Source organism: Halichoerus grypus, chromosome 3, assembly GCF_964656455.1.
Source record: "Halichoerus grypus chromosome 3, mHalGry1.hap1.1, whole genome shotgun sequence".
Taxonomy (NCBI): domain Eukaryota; kingdom Metazoa; phylum Chordata; class Mammalia; order Carnivora; family Phocidae; genus Halichoerus; species Halichoerus grypus.
The window spans coordinates 80,300,755-80,327,472 of NC_135714.1; the positions used below are offsets into that span (position 1 = coordinate 80,300,755).

General features: G+C 37.9%; 1 protein-coding gene across 4 annotated transcripts in view; it reads left to right on the forward strand.

Moving 5' to 3' along the window:
* Positions 1-16,917, forward strand: part of RAP1GDS1 (Rap1 GTPase-GDP dissociation stimulator 1) — a 157,967-nt gene extending 141,050 nt beyond the window's left edge. For 3 of the 4 annotated variants that reach the window (XM_036089491.2, XM_036089493.2, XM_036089494.2), the window contains 6 exons: positions 293-427; positions 1,019-1,144; positions 2,167-2,306; positions 8,086-8,212; positions 11,868-11,996; positions 16,231-16,917. In XM_036089491.2, the coding sequence (XP_035945384.1) occupies positions 293-427; positions 1,019-1,144; positions 2,167-2,306; positions 8,086-8,212; positions 11,868-11,996; positions 16,231-16,358 (785 nt within the window). In that variant the 3' untranslated portion in view covers positions 16,359-16,917. The remainder of the gene's footprint in view (positions 1-292; positions 428-1,018; positions 1,145-2,166; positions 2,307-8,085; positions 8,213-11,867; positions 11,997-16,230) is intronic. The other variant, XM_036089492.2, reaches the window with a different exon arrangement.
* Positions 16,918-26,718: the final 9,801 nt, after the last annotated feature.

Here is a 26,718-nt window from a genome sequence, read left to right on the forward strand (position 1 = left end):
GTTCACTTTAAGTGAAAACTATTGGTAAACATTTTAAGCTATGGTTTCTACTTACTCATCTTCTAATATATTATCAGGCTGTATGCTAGAGATTTTTCTTGTCATGACTTCTTACTCAGTAAAGGAAAAAAAATCTATAAATCTGATGGGAGAAAGAGTTGGAATTCATTTTATTTTCTTGTAGCTCCATTTTTCCCGAATGTAGATAGATAATGGATAGGCATCACTATTATAAAATATTTATAGATATTTGTAAAGAGGAAAGGAAAAAAAATGCTTTTGTTTCATTCAGATGGAAACTGTATTCACATGGTAGACAATGGAATTGTAGAAAAACTTATGGATTTACTGGACAGACATGTTGAAGATGGAAATGTAACTGTACAGCATGCAGCATTAAGTGCCCTCAGAAATCTGGCCATTCCAGGTAGGACTTAAGAACGGTAGGCAGCTATGTAAGAAATAAGATCTATTGTTTAGGGAGGTATTTATTTTATGTGATTTGTGGACCTATCCTGACCAAGAAAAAAAAAAAGTCTTCAAATTGTTTACATTTTTCTTACTAATAAATGGAGATCATATGTTAAATAGTTTTCACCAAACATAATCTTTGTGTTTGTTCAGATGAAATATTCTATTACCTTTTGTGAACCCCTAGATTAACACAGTTGGGTCAAGGACAGAGGTAAAAAGAAACATTTACTAAAGCTGAAGAATTATGCTGCTTTGTAAGTAAGAAGACAACTGTCAGATTTCCTTTACAAATTGTTTGAGTGTTTTGAGGGTAGGTTTAAAAAGCCAGTACATATGATTTTGTATGTTATGCTCCTATAGACAAACAGGATAATTATGCCCCACCCCCAGTCCTATTCTTAAAATAAAGTAACAAGACTGTTTTTAAATAGAAAAATGTAACATGGGGCCTTAAAAATACTAAGACAATAAATACATATTGAATTGAATGACTATCATCAAGAATGCTAGCACCATTTTAACCATAGTCTCTCCTTCTCTCTAGTTGTAAATAAAGCAAAGATGTTATCAGCTGGAGTCACAGAGGCAGTTTTGAAATTCCTTAAGTCTGAAATGCCTCCGGTTCAGTTCAAACTTCTGGGAACATTAAGAATGTTAATAGATGCACAAGGTAAAAGAAATGTTTTCACAAGGTACATTTTTGGTATGATAGTCAATTTGCCTTAGTTGAAAAGGACTTGTTTTTAGCTTTCAGAATTATGTAATCATAAAGATAAATGGCAAATAAAAGGCAAAGAGAGATTGGTTTTAGAGTTTCATTCATTAATTTCCATGCTTGTTATAATTGAGTTTAAATGGAAATTATATTGCATCTCTACTGTACATATAATCCTGGTTTTATGTTGATTTATTAGCAGTTCTGAAGGGTTTTTATGTTTTAGCGTTTCATACCCATTTTTTTTTTTAAGGTTTTATTTATTTGACAGAGAGAGTGAGAGAGCACAAGCAGGGGGAGCAACAGAGGGAGAGGGAGAAGGAGGCTCCCTGCTGAGCAGGGAGCCTGATGCGGGGCTCAATCCCAGGACCCCAGGATCATGACCTGAGCCGAGGGCAGACACTTAACCAACTGAGCCACCCAGGCGCCCCGTTTCATACCCGTTTTTACCTTGTCTTGAAAATCGTGTTGCGGTACACGGACAGTCAAAATTTTTAAAAATTTATTTTGCAAACAGGGAGATCATTTTTCTGTTTACAGAAACAATGATGGAAACTACTCCTTGGAATGAATTGTGTTCATTTACTTATTTCTAAATTCTAAACCTTTCTCTATATTGATTTCTCAGAGTCCTTCTCATACCCTTTGTTACAGTTTGCCAGAGTACTGACAGACTACCAGGCTGAACCATAAGAGTATAACATTGTTTTGTATTTTGTGTTTTGTATGAAAGTCCACAACTTTGTAGAAAAAGCTAAATAGTCCATTAGAAATGGAGTATTTGCAGTTCTTAATAAAATCATTGTGTTGTGCCATATATATGTGTGTGTGTGTGTATATATATATATATGTGTGTGTGTGTGTGTATATATATATATATGTATAATTTTCTTTCACACTCTTAGATCTTTACCAGTTATTTCACTTGGTTGCCTATCAGTGATTGTTTCCTTTGTGGTTTGACTTCTTTCCTATAGCAGAAGCTGCTGAACAACTGGGAAAGAATGTTAAATTAGTGGAGCGTTTGGTAGAATGGTGTGAAGCCAAAGATCACGCTGGTGTGATGGGGGAGTCCAACAGACTGCTGTCTGCCCTCATACGACACAGTAAATCAAAAGTAAGTTCCAGAGAAAACCGTTCACTAAAAAACATACAAATGGCCTTTTTGGAAACTCCGTATCATAGATCCTATATCATAAGCTTGCATTTTACACATTTATGTATAAATACATTACAGATAGACCTCCGAGATTCATAGTTTCTGTTCCAAACCACTGTGATTAAGCGAAAATTGCAAAAAAGTGAGTCAAATCAATTTTTTGGTTTCCTAATGCATATAAAAGTTGTGTTTACCCTATACTGTAGTCTGTTAAGTGTGCAATAATAGCATTATGTTTAATAAAATAATTTGTATACCTCAATTAAAATATACTTTATTGCTAAAAAATGCTAACCATTTTCAGTGAGTCGTCATCACTGGTCACAGATCACCATAACAAATATAGTAATGGAAAAGTTTGAAATTTTGTGAGAATTACCAAAATGTGATGCAGACCTGAAGTGAGCAATTGCTGTTGGGAAAATGGTGCTGATAGACTTACTTGACACAGGGTTGCACAAACCTTCAATTTGTAAAAAAATGCAGTATCTTTGAAGCACAGTAAAATGAGGGTTGCCTGTGATCCACAATCCTGAAAAAGTCATTGAAGACTGAGCTTTTGTATTTAGTTCTATTCCATAGTAGTTAAGAGTAAGGCTTTGGAATCAGAGATGAGTTCAGATTTTATCTCCACTATTTACTTGGTCAAGTCTTTCACATCTCAGTATCTCAGTATAATACCTACCTACGAAAGTGTTGTGAGAATGATTCAATGAGATCACATACACAAAGTGCTCAACTGGTACCTGGGACATAGTAAGCACTCAGTAAGTGGAGTCGTTGTAAATGTTGCTGGTGGTGGTATTTTTACCACTACCCTCAGTGTCAAACATCTTCTGTGGGCCAGGCACTGACCAAGCTAGCTAATGATATTAAGAAATTAAATGATATCTAGGTAGTATGTGATGCTCTGAATTCACGAAGTTGGGTGAAATCCATTCTCAGGGCAGTGTCCAGCCTAGTATGTGTCTGACTTGTGGTTGCAAGCCTCTGTTTGTTGAGTGAATGAACACATGAATGAGCAAATGAACTATTTTAAAGATCACAATGGTGGGAACCCAGGCCAGCAAGTTAGCAGCTGATTTAGTATCTATATAATATATACCTTTTATTTTTCTATAACCTGTTTTCTAAAGTGAGCCTTTTGGTCATTTCACTTATGTCCACGGGAAAATGCATCACAACTTCTTAACCAAATCTTGGAGCCGGAGCTGTTCAATTGCTATATTAGATTCAGATTTGAGGGTTTTGAGGCTTTTCTGTTAATAATTATCACAAGATTTCCCTGTCCCTCATCCAAACCCCTACTCTCTCCACCAAAAAAAACCCAGCTTTCAAGAACCCATTAAGCATCCATCATCATCATGTAGGTGTTTTGAAAAGACAAGGGAAACAGGACATTGCACCTTTCTAGGGGTATGTGTGTAACAAAAAGCAATTTGAAATGATACAATGAATGATAATTGTAACTTCATGGTCATATTATAACTGTATGTTTACAGTTCAGTACTGTAGGCTGGGGTTTTGGTTTTTGTTTTGTTTTGGTTTTTCTTGTTGTTGTAGTTTTGCTGCATATCTTCCCTACAATTAAGTGTATACTGCCGCTAGGCAGCAATAGGAACCTTAATTTGTATACTTTAATGATCAGAGCATAAGGTGTGTTCCTTGTGTGAGCTCCAGATTAGAACTCTTAAATTATTTTTAAATTTCACAAACATTAAAGTGGAATCAGTGGTTTCATTTTGAGAATCAAAGCAGTCCTCAGAATATGTTCCATTGAATAATAACCCTAAGAAATATTCCACAAAGAGAAAAGGTTGTATGATCAGATTAGTTAAGGAAGTAGTTCATTCCCTTTCTTTGCCTTTGGAATTCACAGCACATATTAGTACTACTCTAAAAAAATGTCCTTAACTCTGTTTAATAACCACTGATTCCCAGGCTATCGGACAATGGGTTTTGCAAGTTGCATCTATTAAATACATTCCACTGGACATACTTCAGAAAATGCTGCTCTAGAATAAGCTTTTAAACACTAGGTACAAGTTAGTCACCTTCCTGTAGATCCTTAACCAACTATTGTGAATTACAGTTCTCTCCTTGTGTTATTTTTAAACTTTGAAGATCGTATTCCTTTTAAAGTCACCCTGAGTTCTTAGAGTCCAACCCTCTGAAAGTTTGCACTGACTCATGGGGTTTCACACTAGCTTAGTCATCTCAGCCATATACAGTGTGTTCCTGCACTTGAGCCAAGAGTAGATTCACATCTTCCCTCGAAAGAGTGCCCTAGGCTAGGACTCTTGAGCAACTAGCTGGACCTTCTGATTGTAGATATCAGAAACAGAAAAATATGGTTTGCTTCTACACTAGGAATATAAAACTTCCCTCCTGTCATAGGCACTCTTCTTTATCCTTTAAGAATAAAACATTCTTCAATTATCAATCTAAAAACTTGATCAAACAAAATTTATTTAGTCATTCGCTCATACATCTAACATTTAATTCCTATACTGAGAAGTAGTCTTTGATGATACAAAGTTGGGAAAGAAAATTTTTATTAGGTGATTCAGTGGCTGTGTTATAAATTGATTGTCTTGAATTTAAGCCTATTTCAGAGTATTATATTGTAATCAATATTATACAGTTTTCAACAAAGTTTGTAGCTGGATTATCTCAGTTATTAAGGGCAAATGGACCATAAAAGCTAAATATATGAGACCATTACATAGATAATTTGCCTTGGTTGTGTATGTACCAAAATTTAGCTTTCCATAAGAAAACTCCTTATAGGATTGCAAAATAATACATCATTTAAAACTTTGTAAAACATTATGAAGTATGTCCAAAATTTTTGGAGATTTTGCAGATACACCTAAGGTTTAGAAGGATGACCCAGAAAAATGTCTTCCTGTGTATTTCTACAGTTTAATAAATGAAATGGTTTCAGAAAAGTTAAACTCTCTGGATTAATTTTAGATGTGTATTGGTTAAAATTATTTGTAATTCTCCAGATGAACCTTGTTCTGTGGAGTGGTGCTAATAACCTTTTTTGTTAAATATCTTGAAATTTAAAATATAACTTTAAAATACATTCATAGAGCCTCTGTAGAGCACATTGTGCCTAGCTGTGTATGGCACTATGATGAATTTAGTACATATACTTTTGTATAGAGCACAAATGGTTAGAAACAAGGAACTGATAGTCAAACTGCCTGGATTTGAATCTTGACTTTTTTTTACCACTTAATCACTGACTTTGGACAGATTTCGTAACTTAATCTGAGCTTCAGTTTCTTCATCTGTTAACTAGAGATAATACCTAGCTGATGGAATTTTCTGTGAGGATAAGAATATGCTAATATCTGTAAGCTACCCAGTATAATGTCCAGTGTGTAGTTGTTGCTCCATAGAGGGTAACTATCAATATTATTCTCTTTTGTCAATATAACACAAGAGCAATGCTTCATTTGTCTTTTGTCTTCCATTCTGTCAGGCAAAGCAACTTCATAGAGGAGTTATTCAATAAACATTTATTGAGGTAGGAGGAGAAAGGGCAGGCATTTTAAAAAGCACTACTACAATATCTGTTCAAAAAAGTGAGATGGAGGGGCTCCTGGGTGGCTCAGTCAGTTAAGCATCTGACTCTTGATTTTGGCACAGGCCATGATCTCAGGGTTGTGAGATCAAGCCCCGTGTCGGACTCTGCAATCTGCATGGAGTCTGCTTGAGATTCTTTCTCTCCCCTACCCACTGCTTGTGCACTCTCTAAAATAAAAAATAAAAATTAAATAAATAAATAAATAAAATGAATAGAATAAAATAATAAAAAAGAGATGGTAAAGGAGCTATGCTTGAACTTACAGGGAGCTGCTCACTTCTGATAGGCAGTTTCCTTCTTCATTCATTACCTGCCCCTCCTCCTACTACAGTGGACTCTCCAGGGTGAATCACAAAATAAAGGATGAAATGCTCGTCCAAGAACCTTCATTAGGTGACTGCATATGTATCTATGAACCTCTTGTGGTCTTCTTTACTCAATGAGCTCCTTTGTGATTTTTATAAAATTCTTTACTAATTTTAAGTTTCAAATAAAGTGCCCACCAAGTAAATTGGGAGGCTTTCTTTTTGTTAGAAAAGCCTTTTAAAAGACGGTTTCTCACTTACTAAAAGAGGGTAATGGTAAAAGGCTAGTTAGAATACAACCACCATAAAAACTCAGTACTAGGACTCCAGAATTTAGAATGTTTGATCTTTAAATGCATTTGGGCTCAAAGCAAAGATACTATCTATAAATAGTTTTCTTAAGAATTTATATAAGGTAAAAGCATAAAGGAAACCCCTTTTCAAATATTTTAGCAAATTAATTTGAAAAATATTTATAATTACAGTTAGTTTTATACTGTCAAAGCTAAAGCAGACAGGCTACTTAATATCCAGCACTTAAATTACTAAAGGTAGTGAGAACAAAGAAAATTACTTTAAAAAATTCTATAATTGAGACTTTCTACTAAATCACAATCCAAGAGTTTTTAGGAAACAAAACTGAGATAAAAACAAAAATGAAGGGGCACCTGGGTGGCTCAGTTGTTAAGCATCTGCCTTTGGCTCAGGTCATGATCTCAGGTCCCGGGATCGAGCCCCACATCAGTCTCCCTGCTTGGCAGGGAGCCTGCTTCTCCCTCTCTCACTCACCTTGCTTGTGTTCCTTCTCTTGCTGTGTCTCTCTCTGTCAAATAAAATCTTTAAAAAAAAAAAAAATGAATACTAGAAATAAATGTGGCATTTAAAAAAATCTAACTTTTGCCATATATTCTTTTTTTTTTTTTTTTTTTTTTTAGATTTTATTTATTTATCAGAGAGAGAGAGACAGAGGCAGGCAGAGGGAGAAGCAGGCCCCCCGCCGAGCAAGGAGCCCGATGCGGGACTCGATCCCAGGACCCTGGGATCATGACCTGAGCCGAAGGCAGACGCTCAACCGACTGAGCCACCCAGGTGTCCCTTGCCATATATTCTTATATGTGCTTTTCATGTAATAACTTTGTAATCATCACAAAAACCTATGATAACACATTATCCCAGCATTAAAGATAAGGTCACTGAGATGCAGAGAGGTTCAATAGTTTGCTTAGTCAATGTTGGCACTGGGTTTTATTCAATCTGGAACCCACTGTCTCGTCTGCCATTGAAGAGGACAGAGCTGCAGGTCCCATGAGAAATGAGGGAGACAATTTTAAGTTCCTCTCAAGTCCCTTGACATGTAATCCAGTTTTGTCAGATCCAACAAAGGGGTAAAAGCTTAAAAAAAAAAAAAAAAAAAAAAAAAAACTTTACCTGATCATCTGGAAAACAACTACCTGGTGCTGTAATAATAATTTGAAAAGAACAACTTTTTTTGTTGTTGTTATTACAAATCTTAATCTCTTTTTTTGATCCTGTGGTAAGTCAACATTTGGAGCAATCACACTTATTTTTTTGACTGGTTGCTTCTGGGACTCTCTATTCCTTGCTATGAACTGCAGTGGTCTTTTTCACTTAGGTAATTTAAGTTGTCATCTTTTGATGAATTTATTTAAAGCTAAAAGCTTTTTCCTTCTGTGAATAAAAAAATTATGGTTAAATGTAATGATTCATACAGGACACTCAGAAAACCAGTCAATTTAACAATGAATTGACTGACTATAATGCAGTCTCTTTATGTTTAAAATTAAAGTTTATAACTCTGTGATATTTATTGCAGGATGTAATTAAAACCATTGTACAGAGTGGTGGCATCAAGCATCTAGTTACCATGGCAACTAGTGAACATGTAATAATGCAGAATGAAGCCCTTGTTGCTTTGGCACTAATAGCAGCTTTAGAGTTGGGTAAGTACCCCAGTGTCAAACTTATTTTCTCCTATTTTTATCTTGGATGAAATGAAGCACAGGAGTGGAATAGAAATCAACAAAACCTTGACTAGAAGCATTTTGCCAGCATGTGTCTGCACCTATAGCTAAGTATATAAGAAATCACATTCTATGGATTGCCACCTCAGCTTTTGCTTTTGGTAACATTTTTAGGTCAATGTTTAACTCTTTTTAGAGTTTGAGTCTTAAATGTTATTTCAAGTTATAGGCACTTAGTAAACACAGGAAATAATTTCAGCAGGCCTCACAGAGAAATGAAACTATATTTAGAATACAGCAGCAAGTTTAGTCTGCTGCCCTTCCAGTGACCCAGACCTTGTCTTCTATCTCTATTACTGACTCTCTCTCTTGCTTATCTCCTATCACCATGGCTTCTAGTGCCCTCTAGTATTGCCTTCATTCTAAATTCTCACCTTCTGTGTGTTTTACATTCAAAATTCCCCAAAAGCAGAGTTCAGTAATTCAGTTGGTGTCTTTCTAGCATATAGTATCCCTGTTGGTCAGAATTCTTCTTGAGAAGCTAGTTCATAGTCATCTAGCTTATGGAAAGTAACCTTTGTCCCAGGAACCAATCAGTCACACAGCCTGTGGTTAAGGCCTGAGACTGCCTTACACAGAGGAGGACTATAGACTTAGTAGGTCTGTCCTGTCCAGTTCAAAGCCATTTAGGTAAACACTGTTAACTGATGACTTCTTAATTCCCACTGATGATTTAGGTCCGTAATTCTCACACAGCGGCAAGTGGACCCACAACCCCTATACCAGGAAGCCAAAAGATAAACATATAAACATGGTATATCTTTCTCTAGTGTCACATTTACTCAGATTTTAGGTATGAAAGATTTGAATTATTGTCTTACAGGGTTTTGAATTTTAAAGAGAAAAGACTCCAAGAAAATGTATGCTTATTCTCAGCGACTTTGGCCTATGGTTAGAAATGCTTTGGAAGTCAGTTCAGGTCCCAGATTAGCCATGACTTCACACATGGTTTGAGTAGAGTCAGCCTAGAAGTCCAGCCATCATGGGGGGTCAGATAGGGGGAGTTATGATAAAGGGGTGGGAGTCAGTGAGGACACTGAATACCAAACTGGGTTCATGGCCTGATTTTAAGTGGCTTAAAGTGATGGGGCAGTTTCAGAATATGCTTGATGACCCAGCCTGGGATGAATCTGGTTTTGTGCCAGTATCTTCCAAACAAGCTGTAATTTCTCAGCTTCCTGATAGCTAAACATTTGCCTCAATCTGGTCACCTCACCATACAACTATATAAAATGCGATACCTACATTTTTTTTTTTTATTGTTTCCTAGTGTTTCCTAGGCTCCTTGGGCTTAAGATATAAAAATAAGCCCATACTATCTTTTTAATACATAACACACTTTGAAAACCATATTTTTCCAGTCTTGTTTTCTTATACACTGTTTGATATTAAGGAATTACAAATTTTTTGTATGATAATATTAAAGCAACATTTTTAAGTCTTTTTTTTTAGATAATTGTATATTTACATGCCATTGTAAAAAATAATATAGAGATCCCTTGTACATATTACCCAGTTTCTCCCAGTGGTAACATTTTTCAAAACTATAAATATTTCAGCTATTGATACAACTTACCAGTCTTATTCAGATTTGCCTAGTTTTACTTGTTTTCATTTGTGTGTATGTTAAGTTCTATATAGTTTTAGGACGTGTAGGTTTGTGTATCGACCACCACAGTCAAGATACTAAATAGTTTAACACCACAGGGATCCCTCCATTTATCACCACACTAGTCACCTATCTCCTTCTCCTACCCCTTACCTTGTTTCTCCTCCCTGGAAACCACTAATCTGCCCTTCATTTCTAAAATGTTATATATATGGAATCATATAGTATGTGACCTTTTGGGATTGGCTTCCTTAATTCAGCATAATTTCCTAAAGAGATCTGATTTGTTTTGCGTGTCAGTTGTTTTTTAATTGCTGAATAGTGTTCCATGGTTTGTACATACCACAGTTTGTTTGACCATTCCTGTCAAAAAACATCTGGGCTTATTCCACTTTGGGGCTTTTAAAAATAAATAAATGCTATAAATATTCATGCGTAGGTTTTTATGTGAGCATAAATTTTCATTTCTTTGGATAAATGCCTAGGAGTGCAGTTGCTAGGTTGTATGGTAACTATACGTTTAATTTTTAAAGAAACTGTCAAACTGTTTTCCAGAATGGCTATACCATTTTACATTCCCACCAGCACTGTATGAGTGATCTAGTTTTCTCCACATTTTCACCAAATATTTGATATTGTCACTATTTTTTATTTTAGCCACCCTGATAGCTGTATAGGGATATCTCATTATGTTTTTTTTCCATTTTTCTAATGGTAAGCATATGAAAAGATGTTCATCATTATTTGCCATCTGTATATATTCTTTGGTGAAATACCTACGGATAATTTTTGCTCATTTTCTAATCTTTTAACTATTGAGTTGGAAATTCTTTATTCTAGAAGTTTTATAGTTTTACATTTTACACTTAAGTCTGTAATCCACTTTAAGATCTGTATAAAGTGTGTGGTTTAGGTCAACTTTCTTTTTTTTTTTTTTTTTTTTTTTGCCTGTGGAGGTCTAATTGCCAGTACTGTTTGTTGAAGAGGCTATCTTTTCCTCCACTGAATTGATTTTGTACCTTTGTCAAAAATCATTTGAACATATATGTGTGGGTCTATTTCTGGGGTTCTCTATTCAATTCTCTCTCTACCAGTACCACACTCTTGATAACTGTGCTATACAGTGAACCTTAACATCGGGTAGAAGAATTCTTCCCACTTTATTTCTTTTTTATCAAGATTATTTACCTGTTCTAGGGCCTGTGCTTTCCATATAAATTTTAGTATAAACTTACAGATTTTCTACAGAAAGTCCTCTGGGATTTTGATAGGAATTGCCTTAAGAGTTTTCATCTCTTAGAGATATGTACTGAGGGGTGCGTGGGTGGCTCAGTTGTTAAGCATCTGCCTTCGGCTCAGGTCATGATCCCAGGGTCCTGAGATCGAGTTCCGCATCGGACTCCTTGCTCAGCGGGGAGTCCAGTTCTCCCTCTCCCTCTGCCCCTGCTTGTGTCCCCTCTCTCACTGTGTCTCTCTCTGTTGAATAAATAAATAAAATCTTAAAAAAAAAAAAAAAGATACATACTGAAATACATATGGAAGAAACTATGTCATTTTTAGGATTTGCTCCAAAATAATTTGGGATGAATAGGTGAATGAAACTAGAGATAGATGAAACAAGATTGGCCATAATTTTTTAAGATAATAGTAAATAGTGTATCATTATATAATCTTTTCTGCTTTTGTATATGTTTAACCTTTTCCATAATAAGGATTTTTGAATTGCCTCATATCAAAAGGAATATTTTAATACTAAATTTTAAGCTTAAACTACAATATCTGCTGAAATTTAACTCTTCTTTAACAAGGTCTGAATTTAATATTCTATTTGTAGGTCATCATTATTTATCAGTCCCTTTTTGAGGGTTTTATATGATCAGTTTTTAGAAAAGGAATCAGTGTTTAGCCACATTGCACCAGGTTCATAAACAGTGGACAAAACTGATACTTTGTTTCATATTTTAGGCACTGCCGAGAAAGATCTAGAAAGTGCTAAACTTGTACAGATTTTACACAGACTGCTAGCAGATGAAAGAAGTGCTCCTGAAATCAAATATAATTCCATGGTCCTGATTTGTGCTCTCATGGGATCTGGTAAGCATTTCTTCTAAAATTTGAGGTCTATCAACATATGGTTGACATTAAATATAGAATAGTAGTAAATGGTGGCTTTGGGTTTTAAAAGCATTAGAAATTAGTTTCCTGGAGGATATAGGATTACTTTTACTTGAAAATATTCACAAAAGATTCTCACAATAATAATGTAAGTATCATGGGGCACCTGGGAGGGCTCAGTCAGTTGAGCGTCCAACTCTTGATTTCAGCTCGGATCATGATCTTCAAGTCATAAGATCGAGCCCTGCGTTGGGCTCCGCGCTCAGCACAGCCTGCTTGAGAGTCTCTCTTTCCTTCCCCCCTGCTCACATACTCTCACTCTCTCTAAAATAAAACTAAAAAATCTTAGAAATAATATCATATAGAAAATAGGCAAAAAAAAAAAAACGTTAAAAAACTAATAACTAAGTTTCATCAGCTCTAAAATATTTTATATAAAGAACAAGTTGATTTTGTGTATCATGATATTAGCTAAGGAATTTGTTCAAGAAATCATTGGCATATTTTGGCATATATTCCATGGATACTGAAAAGAATGTGTATTCTACTGTTACTGAGTGAAGTGTTCTTAAAATGTCACTTAGATCCTTTTGGTTGTTGGTAATGGAATTGAGTTTGCTATATTCTTAGCCAATAGAATATATTGATAGTCTAATTGTTTTGTTAGTTGTTGAGACAGGGATATTGAAGTCTCCAGTAATAATGGTGGATTTGTCTGTTTCTCCTTTTAGTTCTGTAAGTTTTTGCTTCACATATTTTGCAGCTCTTTTGGTAGATATATACACCTTTTGGATTGCTATTGTCTTCCTGGTGGATTGACTTTTCTATCATTACGTTCCTCTCTGGTCTGGTAACTTTTTTTCCTCTGAAGTCTACTTTATCTGATATTAGCTGCTTCTACTTTCTTTTGAATAACATTCATGGGATCTTTTCCCACCCTTTTAATCTCAATCTGCTTTATCATTATACTTGGAGTGTAAAGAGCACCTTGTTAGGTCATGTGCTTTAATCCACTCTGTCAGTCTCTTTTAATTGGTATATTTAGAGCATTTACATTTAATGTAAGGACTGATGTTATGGCTTAAGTCTGCAGTTTCATTTTTTTATTTTGTTTCTCGTTCCTGACTTGTTATTGATTGCTTGAGCAGTTATTCCCATTACCCTCCCTCATTTATAATTCTCAGATATTTCCTCTATATACATTTAGAACCACATTAGACATTGTTACAATTTTTGTTTTCAACCATCTATCTACACCTTTGCTATATGGGTTGTTCTTCTTTCCTGATGTTCCAAGATTCCTTTTTTTAAACATTCCCTTTCTGTTTAGAGAACTTACTTTTAGCCACTCTTGGGTTAGGTCTGCTAGTGACAAATTGTTTTCTGTTATTTTAGAATATCTTGACTTCCCCTTCATTTGTGAAAAATGTTTTCTCTGGGTATAGAATTTTGGGTTGACGGTTCTTTTTCTTTCAACATTTGAAAAATGTGCCATTTTCTTCTGGCTTCCATGGTTTCTTAAGAGAAATCCAGTCTTCCAATTCTTTTTTTCCCCTCTTGGTAAGGTGTCACTTCAAGATTTTTTTTGGTCTTTAATTTTCAAGCTTAACTGTGATGTGTCATGGCATGGATTTCTTTGGGTTCATCCTGTTTCAAGTTTGCTCACCTTCTTGAGTAGGTAGGCTTATGTCTTCTGCTAAATTTGGAAAGTTTTTGTAACCATATTTCTTTAGGTACTTTTTCAGCCCCACCCTATTTCTCCTCTCAGGTCGCTAATGGCAGGAATGTGAGATCTTTAGTTATATCCTACAGGCTCCTGAGGTTTTGTTCATTTTTTTCCAGATTATCTCCTCTCTTGTTCAAATTGGGTAATTTCTATTGTTCCGTCTTAAAGTTCACTGATTTCTTCTGTCCCCTCCATTCTGCTGTTGAGCTTATCCACTAACTATAGTTTTGAGTTCTAAAATTCCCATTTGCTACTTCTTTATGTGTTCTGTTTCCTGGCTGAGACTGTTATTGAGGCATTTTTTAATGTAAAATATACATAAAATTTACCATTATGACCATTTTTAAATGTACAGTTCAATGGCAGAGTAGTACATTCACACTGCTGTACAACCATCACCACCCTTTTTTTCCCCCAAACTGAAACTCAGTACTCTTTAAAAAGAGTATATATCCATGGAATATATGCCAAAATATGCCAATCACCCATCCTTCCAGCTTTTGGCAGCCACCATTCTATCTTCTGTCTCTCTGAATTTGACTACTTTAGGTACCTCATATAAGTGGAACATACAATATTCTTTTTTGTGTGGCTTATTTCACTTACCATAAGGTCTCCAGGGCTCATCCAAATAGTAGCGGGTGTCAGAATTTCATTCCTTCTTAAGACTGAATAATGCCCCATTGTATGTATATATATCACATTTTGTTTATCCATTCATCCATCAATGGACATTTGGGTTATTGTCACCTTTGGGCTATTGTAAATAATGCTACTATGAAAATATGGGTGCACGGGTATTTTTTCAGTTCCTGCTTTTAGTCATTTTGGGAATATACATAGAAGTGGAATTGCTGGATCATACAGTAATGGCTACGTTTAATTTTTTGAGGAATCACCATACTATTTTCCACAGTAGCTACACCATATTACATTCCTACCAGTAATGCACATGGGTTCCAATTTCTCTACATCCTAACTTTTTTTTTTTCTATAATAGCCATCCTAATGGGTATGAAGTGGTATCTTACTATGCTTTTGATTTGCATTTCCCTAATGATTAGTGATGTAGGGGATCTTTTCATGTGTTCATTGCCCACTTGTATATCTTCTTTGGGGAATGTCTATTCTAAAGTCCTTTGCCCATTTTTTAATCGAGTTATTTTGTGGAGTTGAAAGGGTTCCTTATATTTTGGGGATATTAATGCCTTGTTGGATATATGATTTACATATATTTTCTCCCATTCTGTGGGCTGCCTTTTCAATCTATTGATAGTAATCTTTGGTACACAAAAGTTTCTAATTTTGATAAAGTCCAATGTATCTGTTTTTCCTTGTGTTACCTATGTTTTTGATGCATATCCAAGATATAATTGCTAAATCCAATGTCAGAGTTTTTCCTTTATATTTTAAGAGTCTTATAGTTTTAGCTCTTAAATGTAATTTTTGTACATAAGGGCTTATGGCTCTCCTGTTTTACCAGCACCATTTGTTGAAAAAACTGTCCTTTCCTTATTGAATGTCAAATAGTTGTCAAAACTATTTTGACTGTATATATGAGGGTTTATTTCTGGGCTCTCTGTTTTAGTCTGTTGATCTATAGATCTGTCTTTATTTCAGCACCACACTGTTTTGATTATTATAGCTTTAGAGTAGCTTTTGAAATTGGAAAGTATGAGCCCTCCAACTTTGTTCTTTTTTGAGATTGTTTCGACTGTTCAGAGTCTCTTGAGATTCCATCTGAATTTTAGGATGCAGTTTTCTGTTTCTACTAAAAACATTTCTAGTTTTAGACCTCACAGTCTTATTAATCTATCAGTTTGAGGAATGTTGATTGCATTAAACTTATTAGACGTCAGTCTTCTCATATAGCAGTCTCCAAGACTTAAGAGCCTGGTATTTTCCTATAATTGAGGTTAAAGAGAGCAAGAAAGCCAGAAAGAGGAAGATCAGATATCTAAAAGGGAAGCCTATTGTCACAGAAATTTGTTGTTGAAGGGATATGAAGTATAACCTGTTTGTTTCATTTGCCACAAAATTAATTTGAAACAGAGCTAAGTTTTTTTTGTAAGTCATTGGACTTCATATTTGAACTGATGATAGATAGGGCCAAGGGGTATATAACTAAAACTTGAGATAATACAATGAGCTGTGTTTCATTATAACTCATTAATCAAACAGACTGTAGAACTTGACATTTATCTATATATAAATATGGCAAGTAAAGTTCCTCTGATTTATTAGGGATATAACACATCTCTAACGAAGACATTTCTAGGCTACTGCTGTGTGTCCAACACTTGTCTTTACGAGTGTCTTAGCATTTCTAGGCTGCTACAGTTTTTCCAGAATTGTTCCTAGTTTTATAACTTGGTATCATCCAGATAAACATTTTAGGTATATGTACTGGATAGATTGTATATTAAGATTAGAACAATCAGAACAGTAGCATATTTGTTATCTTGGTTTTTTTTTTTTGTCTTCCAGAATCTCTACACAAGGAAGTACAGGATTTGGCCTTTCTAGATGTTGTATCCAAACTTCGCAGTCATGAGAACAAAAGTGTTGCCCAACAGGCCTCTCTCACAGAGCAGAGACTTACTGTGGACAGCTGAGAACAGCCCCTCCCTGGTACATGGCATTATCCCACCTCTGATTTCCCCTTTGTCCTCCATCCAGCTGCCTCTTCTGCTTCATTTTCTTCCATATCACTTGTGCATGCGTGTAATGTTCCAGTACCAGTTGAAGAACTGCTGTAGGTACCTGCCCAATAAGATTTCTAAACCCATAGTTAGTGTGAACATGAATTTGTCAAAAACAAGTCTCCACCCATAACTGTTCTCTTGTATTCCTGTTGCTTGAGCTACATTAAGTAGAATGTGCATGTTGTAGTCCTATGATGATGTAAACTTGGTACTACATAATGACTTGCTCCTCACATTTGGTAAACTGCGTAATTAATAATGTACTGGTAAATTAGAAACAAACAAGAATGCAGCAGGATCTGTTTAGCTTATTGAAGATGGAACTGAATAGTAAAAATAGCTCCATTTTTTGGTGCTTGGGAAGCACAGTGACCAAAAAACTGTATGGCTGCTCATTCATTAGTCTTACCTACTAATGTCAAACCCGTGGTACCTAGAGTTAAATAAAATCCAATGCTCTCACTCTTTACCCTATGGTTTCTCCTTCTTCCTAACTATGTAGACTCCTGAAACTGCCAGAAACTTGGCAAGACTTCCCTGAGGCTTTTTAATTTCATATTTAATTGGCTGTCATCATTGAAACCTAACATTGAAATCATTTGTACTTTTCAGCATGAAACTAAGGGGTTGAAGAATCTGTGTTACACTAAGTAACATCTTTTTTGGCCTATATTTTAGAATCTATGTACATTTTGACATCAGCATTGTCCAACACTTGTCTTTAAAAGTTCACCTGGCATTTGTTTTCAACTGAGGAAATTGAGTATAGCTCATTGGAGGGTGGGGTTCTTGGGTTTTTTGGGGGTTTTTTGGCTATTTTTCATCATTCAGCTTGAAAGCAAGAAGTTTCCTCTGTCATAGTCCTTTTAAATCTTAGAACTAGCAGGACATAGAAAAAAAGATTAAGAAAATAGAACTAGCAGGACACAGAAAAAAGATTAAGAAAGAAGTTTGTCTATACTAAAGAAAGGAAGCAGGTTATAAAAGCCATAGTAGCCAGTCCAGTTCATTCTGCAGATGGCCTCATACCAGTAGCTGTTTAGAGTTTCCCACCTCCACTTGCCACAGAGAACTGCAATAGATCTTAAAGCTACCAGAAAAAGGTGATGATGCCAAGACTCCAGAGATGAGAAGACCCTGTTGGCGAAATATAGTGTACTCTTCACTGCCACTACGACCACCAAATGGGTTTTTAGAACTTTGAAACACAATCTTTGTAAATTAATCAAAAGATCCCTGTAACCTACGTATCTTGTCCCCATGCACAAGTTTGACAAATACTGGCTGAAAGGTATGATGGGCTCCAATATGGAAGGACTGCAGGACAGTAGAATGGGCTGCCCGGGGTGACAGGAGCTCTTTCCTCTTCAATGGGAGATGCTGCACATATCTGTGGGGTGATTGAAGTTGGACTTTTGACTCTGAAACCGCTATAATTCAAGAAAATTAAAACCTCAGTGGAGGTAAAAAAAAAAAAAAAAACAAACTTTGATTGTTCCCTTTGATGTCCAGGAAAGAGACTATTATTGTGAGTGCTTATGCTACACTTACTGTAAGAATGATCTTGTTTATTGTCTTCTTCTGGGCTGGACAGTGGACTATATTTTATTATAGGTTTTGAAAAACATCTGTAATGTTGGATAGGCTGTCCATATTAATAACTAAATAAATAGTATATCAAACTGTAATGGTTTGTTTGTATATTTTACTTCTAATTCCAGCTCCTAGAACAGTGATTGCTCATTGTTGGTGCTCAGTAAGTATTTGATGAATTCCCACTTATATAAACTTTCAGACTCCCTAAACTAATCCTAGATAGATTGAAAGAGAAATGAGATTTAGATATTTGTCTGATTTCAGAGAAATTTTTTTTTTTTTATGGGATTGGTCCCTATTGAAAAATCATCATACAGAAAACCTCAGAACAGAGGTATCCAAAAATTAGAGATTTCAGAGAAGCCATCATCTGGGCCAGCTACCAGCAATCAATTGATATGCTAGGAATTCCCATTTCCAACAAAACAAAGTATATTTCTAATCACTACTTTTTCTGCAGAGAGACCAGAAGGCTATGCCCTTATGATGACAGATGTCCACCAAACTAACTAGGTGATTTCCTGCTCTGCCATGGCAGGAGGTGGGAGTCTACAGATAATACTACTTGAACTGAGTTTAAAGGAATTTAAAATTCCTTTAAATTAGTTTGCTACCCACTAAGAATGCTTTCTGAGGGAGAGAATGGGAGGAACTGTACAGCATAGCTTTAATTATCACTATGTGTCAGGATTAGAACATAGCTGAAAAGCAAAAAGGCCAAGAATTAGAAGGAAGATGTCTCAGTGAAAGGCACTAAAATGTCTTCCCTCCCTTCTGGGAAAGAAGCCCATTCACTCCTTGGGATCTTGCTAACCAGCCCGCAGACTGTAACCTCATTGTGCTCAAAGCAAAATTGATTAAATGCTGGCCCATAATCCAGTGTTTTCAACTTGATAAAACAGGGTTTGTATATATTATCTGATAACCATAGAGATGTAGACAAAATTTTTTAGTTCTAAAATGATTTTGTCTTAGATGGAACAAAATGCAGCTCTTAGATAAAACCATTTGTGTGAAGTATTCTGAGAAACCCTGCATGTGAAGATTTCAAAAAGAAATGCTCTTTGGTATCATTAGAAAGGTTATCGTCTAATTCTGCTGAATATAAGGGATGAAGATATCTATTACTTAGGTAAGTATTCCCCCTTTGTATTCAGCTGTTACTAGAATCATTAAGTTTAAAAGTCTTAACTCTAGGAAACCATAATATTTGAATTACACAAGTGTCTATTAAAAAGCACTTAATGATAATCTTCATAGCTGTAACCAGGAAAATTGAGGGTTTTTTTTTTTCACAGATGTGCTCTCTTAATTTACCTACGTACAATACATAATTATATGCCATGTAGCTTCATAGATGTTTTATAGGTGTGTCTGACAGATGTGAAAACTATTTTAAGTGTGATTAGTGAAAAGAGTAATGTCTTTAAATACTGTCTGACCTGAGGTCACATCCTGGTTCTGTTACGTACTGGCTGTGTGACCATCACAGAGTTACTTAAATTCTCTGAGCCTGCTTTCTCATCAATGTGATGAGCTTAATCCTACTTCCCAGATTTTTTGTGGTAACTGAAACTTCTAGAGGTTGAAGGTAAGATTGGATGGAACTATGATACCTGTGACATCTTACGGCCTATCCCTCTTCCCCCTGGAGGGTTCCCAGCTAAAGGAACTCAACAGCCAAATGGGAGATATGGTCTATTAATAGTTTGAGGAGCACCCAGTTATTCTCAGTGCAGAATGCATAACCCCTTGCTTCCTACCCATGAAACTGTGATGGCCAGGTCTGCAAAGTAGGCCTTGGAGGTAGGTCCCCACTACAGGACTTCCTCTTCCTGTTCAGACCTCTCTCTAAAGTGGGAGTAACACTAGTAGTGCAATGATCTTAGCTTTTATTAGTATTATTACTAAGTCAATATAAATAAAGCTGTAATACTACGAGTTTTCCTCAGTATAGAAACAAAACGATCCCTCTTCCGCTTTCCAATGCTGCCCAACTTATCAGTATATATACATTTTGTATACATATCTGTTCCTGTATGTCTTTCCCTTAAATATAAATGGTGTGTGTTCTGCATGAAAGCTTTTGGTAGCTGTGCTCTGAATCCTGATGGAATCCACTTATGAGGCCTATTTATCATTATGCTTCTTGACTAGACAGGCAGAGTCCCTCTATGTTGGAGGTTTCCAAGGGTAAGCTGTTCCTTTTAGGTCATGAATGGTCGGCTACAGTTTTTGAAGGAAAAAAGTAAGCCTCGCGTGGAATTTATGCTCTTTTTTAAACGTAATTTATTCTTTCCTTCTTAGTGGACTTTTAAAAATTATTTCCTTATTCTCACTTTGTTTCTCCCTAGAAAACAAACAAACCAAAACTTTTTAGCCATGACACATTCTAACATTTTAAAAATGGACAGTACATATATACCTATTTGTAGTACTAAATAGAAATTTAGTATGCTGACAATTGATTTATATATTGACGCCTGTGGTTCTCCTGACATTTGTTCTCAGTCCCTGAAGTCACATTTATCCTAAGAGAGATGTAGAGCCTCCCACTTACTGAGCAAAATGGAGAATCAGGGTGATGTTAGGAGCAGCGACTATTCTCACAAGCGACTTCACTGTCGCTTTCTCTGGCCCCCAGCATTATCAATGCAGCATTCAAGGAGTAAAAACTGGAGCAAGCAAGGTGGCTAAAGCATGGAAATGGGGGCTCAAGGGAGGCTTGAATCAAAAAAACAAACTTGGCTTTCACCTTCACCTCTGACCTCCGAACACATTCTTAGAACTTGTCCATGGCTCAGAGATCTGTGGTTTTGCTCAGAGGCATGTGTGCAATTTTATTTTACTCTGTTTAGCCCACTTGAGTTAAAACCACATTCAGGTGGTATGTGGAACTTGGTTTTTAGTTGGTGTTGGTCACATAGAGAATTTTCTGTTTCAGGATTGGGTTTTCAGAAATTTAGCTAAATTTGTTTATCTTCATCAAGGAAGTGTAAAGCCTAATCCTGTCATACTTTGAAACCTGTTAGTTTCAGATTTGGGATTTTTTTTTTTTTAAGGAAATAATTTTAAAGATCTTTACTAGATCTGTTAAAATAAAAAATTTAAAGCCTTAACACAGACTCCTAGCATACGAACTTTAAATGTAACAATAGATCTTTTAAAAATATATGTAATCTATTTTCACATATAATTGAGAGACATTACTTTACTATTGCAGTAGTTACTTTGTTATTTATCAATTCCCAGGAATCCTGAAGAATCTTGAAGGAAAGAAACTCTGGCTGTACCTTCAGATTACTGTCAAAAATAAATTCCTCTGTGAATGCTCACTTTGAATTTTATAACCATATCTACTTTAAAATAGGCCTCCCTTCTACCAAAATAGTGTTTTTCTTGGTTGGTTTTTAAGGGACTGCCGTATAAATAGAGCCAAGCCTGTAGGGAAGCTGGCTTCATCCCTGCCTTCACAGAGTCCATGCACTCAGATGAAAAACCCCTTCTCCTTTTAGGACATTTCACAGGACTCTTCCAAGGTCAGCATCACCTTTCACCAGGACCAGAGAAAGCCAGCTTTTGACCTTGTCTTCTCTTCAGGGATATTCTGCTCAGCTTCTTGATTCTCAGTCCCATTCCCCTGTCTAGCATAGGCACATCAGATGAATACCTATAATTACATAGAATTTACGAAGGAAGGGAAAGGTTGAATTATACTCTAAGATAATACAAAGGCACGTAGGTTGCAACCCAACACCCGAAGATAAAGAGCTGCCCTAATCAGGGTGAACAATAGGGAGGAAATATTAACCAGAGTAGCTTTTATTTCAGGCCCATCTCTGAAGGAATACAAAATAGTCCCTAATTTCAATTGGGGCCAACTATCAGTATAGAAGTCCTTTACCCCACCTTCCCTTTTTTTAAGGTTCAGGAATGCAACCCACTCCCCCACTATGCCTTTCCTACAATAACTTCCTTTTTCTTGCAGGTAAGGAAAGTAAGGGAGGAGGTATTAATGACTCATATCCCACTCTTATTAACCCACACCACCCAACCCCCAGTGCCCAGAAGTTAGAGGAAGTGACACAGCAGAGTGACCACTGAGCTTCATCGTATCCCTTACTAATACCTGTTAAATCCTCTGCCTCCCGCTCCTGCCTCTTGCCCTCTTGTTCCCCTATCAGGGTAGCTGTGAGAGGCAGCACCTTCCCCTGAGCCATGAGAAGTGGGAGCAAGGTGTGCACTGGCCTAAGCAAAGCATCGGAGGAAAAGATATTACCCGTACAGGAGTGTCCGTGACCGGGTTGGACAGCCCCTCGCCCTCTACAACGCAGGCTTTGTTAAACCTGGGACTGAGGGCTGATGCTCAGTTTCGGAATGAGGTTCTGGCATGCTCTCCCACAGCAAGGGCCCTGTGTGTGTGCGTACTGTGCACAGTTCAAGCACTCGGCCACGTGTAGCTACATCCTCTCCACTTATATAAGCGTTTGGTCACATTACTAATTATTTCACAAACCTCATTTTTAATGGCCGCATATTCTTCAGTTATAGTAGATGTACCATAATTTACTTAACCATTTTCCCACATTTGAGCACTTAAGACATATTTTGATTCTTGAAAAACAAGCCAAATGTGAAGTTGAGAGCATTTGCAGATGCTAGAGTAGTTCCTAGAAATTATCTGACCTGTCAGTCCCTGCCATTCGACTTTCTGCCTCTAATTCCTCTCGCTTTCTTCTTCAGAGGTCCTTGTCAATTGTTCAGTGAGCCTCTTTGCCCCCTCCTGGGTCCACTTGCCCTTTCTTCACCTCCTGGACACTCTTGGCTCCTGCTAATCCCTCCTTCATCTCCTAAGGGGACCCACCGCCCAGGGGAAGAGGGGCCACGAGAGGAATGGTAACGCCTCCCTCCTGGTCATCCAGGCAGGAGGTCAGGGGCACCCACTTGCCACTGACCACCACCCCCTCACCCAATGTATCAGAGTAGGCCTCCTACAAAGTGGAGGCCCAGAACACACCTTCAAGCCCCCACTGGAGCTGGTGTTTGGCTAATGGGAATCTAATTGCCTCTTAGCACTGTCATCAACTGCTACCAGCACTTCTGCACCTCTTACCAAGCCTGTGAGCCACGACTCTGATTTGTTCCAAGCTGATAAACACTCTCGAGGCACCACTCACGTGGAGAGGGAAGAGAGGGGTGGAGAGCCTCCTCTTCCACAAGAATCCTCATTTAATACTCCTTGGGATTCTATAACCTGACTACCCATTTCTTCCTATAGACTAGAAAGGGCAAACTGGGGGCCCTCATGCATCTTTGTTTCACATGGTATTTTGAAGAAAAAGAAATGGGGGGGATAAACAGCTGTAAACATTTAAAATTTGGATGATTTTGCATTAAAAATCTAGTTGTTTTTTTTTTTTTTTTTTAATGGGGAGATCTGGTAACCAGGGACTCTCTATTCCAGGCGGACAGCAGTAGGCGGACCCTACTAGAGTCCCCACCTGGCTCCCCTGCCCTGTTTCCTCAGAAGTCCATTGACCCTGGACGTCCATATGTCTGTGACCCTGTGGAGCCCCCATGTGCAGGCTGTCTGCTTCTGGAGCAGGAGAATGGGCAATGGATTTTTAGGAGGAAAGAAGCAGGAAGACAGGAAAAGCCATGTTTAATGGAGGCCCCAATATTTGACCCAAGGGCACTTTTATGACCCGTGCAAACTTGCATTATTTTTATCCCCTCAAAGACTTGACATTCTGAAGGGCAGTGACAGCTGCAGTCTGCCTGACAAGCGTTAGATACCTGGAAATACAGCTGTAGGCCACGCCCAAGCCTGCACCCACTCCGTTGTGCTAACAGGAGGGGGCCGCTGCTGACCTTCCCGTCCCCCCACAGCGCTGGCAGCACACTGTGGTGACTACAGAAACTGATGAAGTCCCTTCTTAGCTAGGTCAGAAATACATCCCTTCTCCTGAAGACAAAATTATGCTAACCATCCCCTTTATCCCATGAGTCAGGGGCTTTTATGCAATGGGGGACCCTTCTAACCCAAAAAGAGAAACACCCTGCTCCTAAATGTTTCGTTGACATCATATACCAAAGGGGAGTATGTTCCCCATCTGCCCCAGAGTGAGTAAGCCCCAAGGGCCAGGTAATTCTCTGCGATTCAAACCACCAAGCATCACACAGACCATGAGCTAAGGTGTGGCACAGACAGGAACAGTTGTCAATTTTGTTTTCTCTAGAGTGTTAGTTGGCTCAGCATCAAAAATCTGCCAGAGCTCCCCACATCTCTGCCATATTAGAAGATGAATAGACTATCAGTAAGAGACCCAAACAAAATGTCTTCAGTTTCTGAGAAATTGAAGCAGAGCGTGGAAAAGAGGAAGAAGAAATCAGTCACCACTTGGGACCCAGACATGGTTCAAATGTCTACAAAGCCAGGACACATAGGAACGGTGGGCCTGGGCAAGGATCAGATTGGTAGGACCAATAAAATTAAATAAATAAATAAATAAGCAAAAAGACAAAAAAATAAATACTTTAAAAGACACTTTGTCTTTTAAATAGCTATTGTGAGTTATTGACCCAATACCCAGCTCCTCGTGCCTTTTTAACAGAACTCCATTTTTTGTTCAGGGGGACATTGTGCCAAGTTTAAGATACTCCAACTTCCCAGCTTGCTAAGCTTCACCTTCTCCTTTTCTTCCTTTTCCCTGCCTCAAGTGTTGATATGGGCTCCCCAAGTACAGCAGCCCTCTTGCCACCATGAGGTACAAACGTGAGGACAAAGGCCCGTACACCCAGGACAGTGGAGCAGAAAGGGGAAGAGCACCTCGATCTGCGGCGGCATCAGAGACCCGGAGGAGAAGCCCCGTACTGAGGGCTCTCAGGCACGCATGAGGCCCACACCTGCTGCTCAAATCCCTGGAGCAAGGTCTTCTGTTACTTGGAGCAGAATGAAATTTTGATTAGCAAGGCTAATCGTTAAAGCATCAAAACCTCTGAGGACAGCTTGTTCTGCTCACAAGCCACAACCACAGAACTCATTAAAACAAAGGACAAAGGACTAAAACAACTGGGGCTACCAGCTTTAACCCTCAACAGTCAGAAAAACTCCAAACAGCCTGACTTGCTCATGTCGCAGCGTTCCTCACTACACAAAAATCTGTTGAGCTCTTACTGTGTCCATCAGGCACCGTGTTGGGATGGAATGAGAAGACAGCTTTGTCCACTGGGGGAGAAGATGAAGACACTAATCTGTTTACATTAAGCAAACAAGTAAGAGTGTTCACCACATAAACAGAGTTACAGGGGTCTGTAGGGAGAGGACACTAAGCCTCCCGCCACAGTGGATACATACGGAAGGGCAGAGGCAAGAGATAACGGTGGGGAAAACAGAGAAGACCAGAATGGGGGGGGGGGGCAGTCTCTTAGACATTTTGATTTTTTATTATATCATGGAAAACCAAAAGTTTTTATTTTTAGTTTTTTAAGATTTTGGGGGGAGGGAGGTGGCGAGGGAGAAGAGAATCTTTTTTTTTTTAAAGACTGTATTTATCTATTTGTCAGAGAGAGAAAGAGAGAGAGAGGGCACAAGCAGGGGGATTGGCAGAGAGAGAAGCAGGCTCCTCGCTGAGCAGGTAGCCTGATGCGGGGCTCGATCCCAGGACCCTGGGATCATGATCTGAGCCGAAGGCAGACATTTCACCAACTGAGCCACCCAGGCATCCCAAGGGAGAGGAGAATCTTAAGCAGACTCCATGCTGAGTGTGGAGCTGGTCACAGGCCTTGATCTCAGGACCTTGAGATCACTGCCTGAGCCAAAACCAAGAGTTGGACGCTTAACCTACTGTGCCACCCAGGCGCCCCAAAAACCAAAAGTTTTTAAATAGAAGATTGGAATATTTGTTTTATGTTTTGTTCTAGAACCAGAACTGTGATTAATAGGACACACACACACAGCAGGAGTAAGATTAATAGGAAATTGTGGTAAGTTCGTAATGTTGGGAGACAATTCAGGGGCAGCTCATGTTTCTATACTCCTGTGAAAAGGTAGCTTTTGTCTCAAACTATCCCTCCAAGGATGTGGATAGAACAGCCTTGTAAGACAGAGGTAATTCCTCCCCAGAGTGAGGGGGGTGGTCAAAGGTTGGCCAAGATTGCTCACAGATCCCTTTATAAGATTGGGGCTTTCCTAAGTGTTCCTTGGTTGAAGCACAAACCTACTGTACTTGTAGTCACTACCCCCTGTGGGACTGGGGGCATGAGAAACTTACAGCCTGCAGGGCAGGGAGTAACAAAAGTCCTGTGTCTCAGGAGTCCCACACCTCCGCTCTGTGGTGGTGAAAGAGATGCAAGCTAACTTGTTAGCTCACCAGGACGGAAAAGCTTCAGAGTCTTCATAGTTCTTCATGCTTAAAGTGGGACTAGATGTCCAGAAAAGGGTGGAGTTTGGAAGCAAAGAGGATTCTGAAGTGTCTGACTTGGGTGACAGTGCAGAGGATGGTGGTGATGTTTGCTAATGGAAAGGAAGAACAAAGGAGGAGAAGCAGATTCCTGTAAGAGAGCAATGAGTGAGCTGGCTTTGATGCACCGGGTTGGAGGTGCTTAAGGCACCGTGAGGAGACACCCAGTGGCAGGTCCTTATTCCAGCTAAGCCTTGACTATAGAGAGTCCC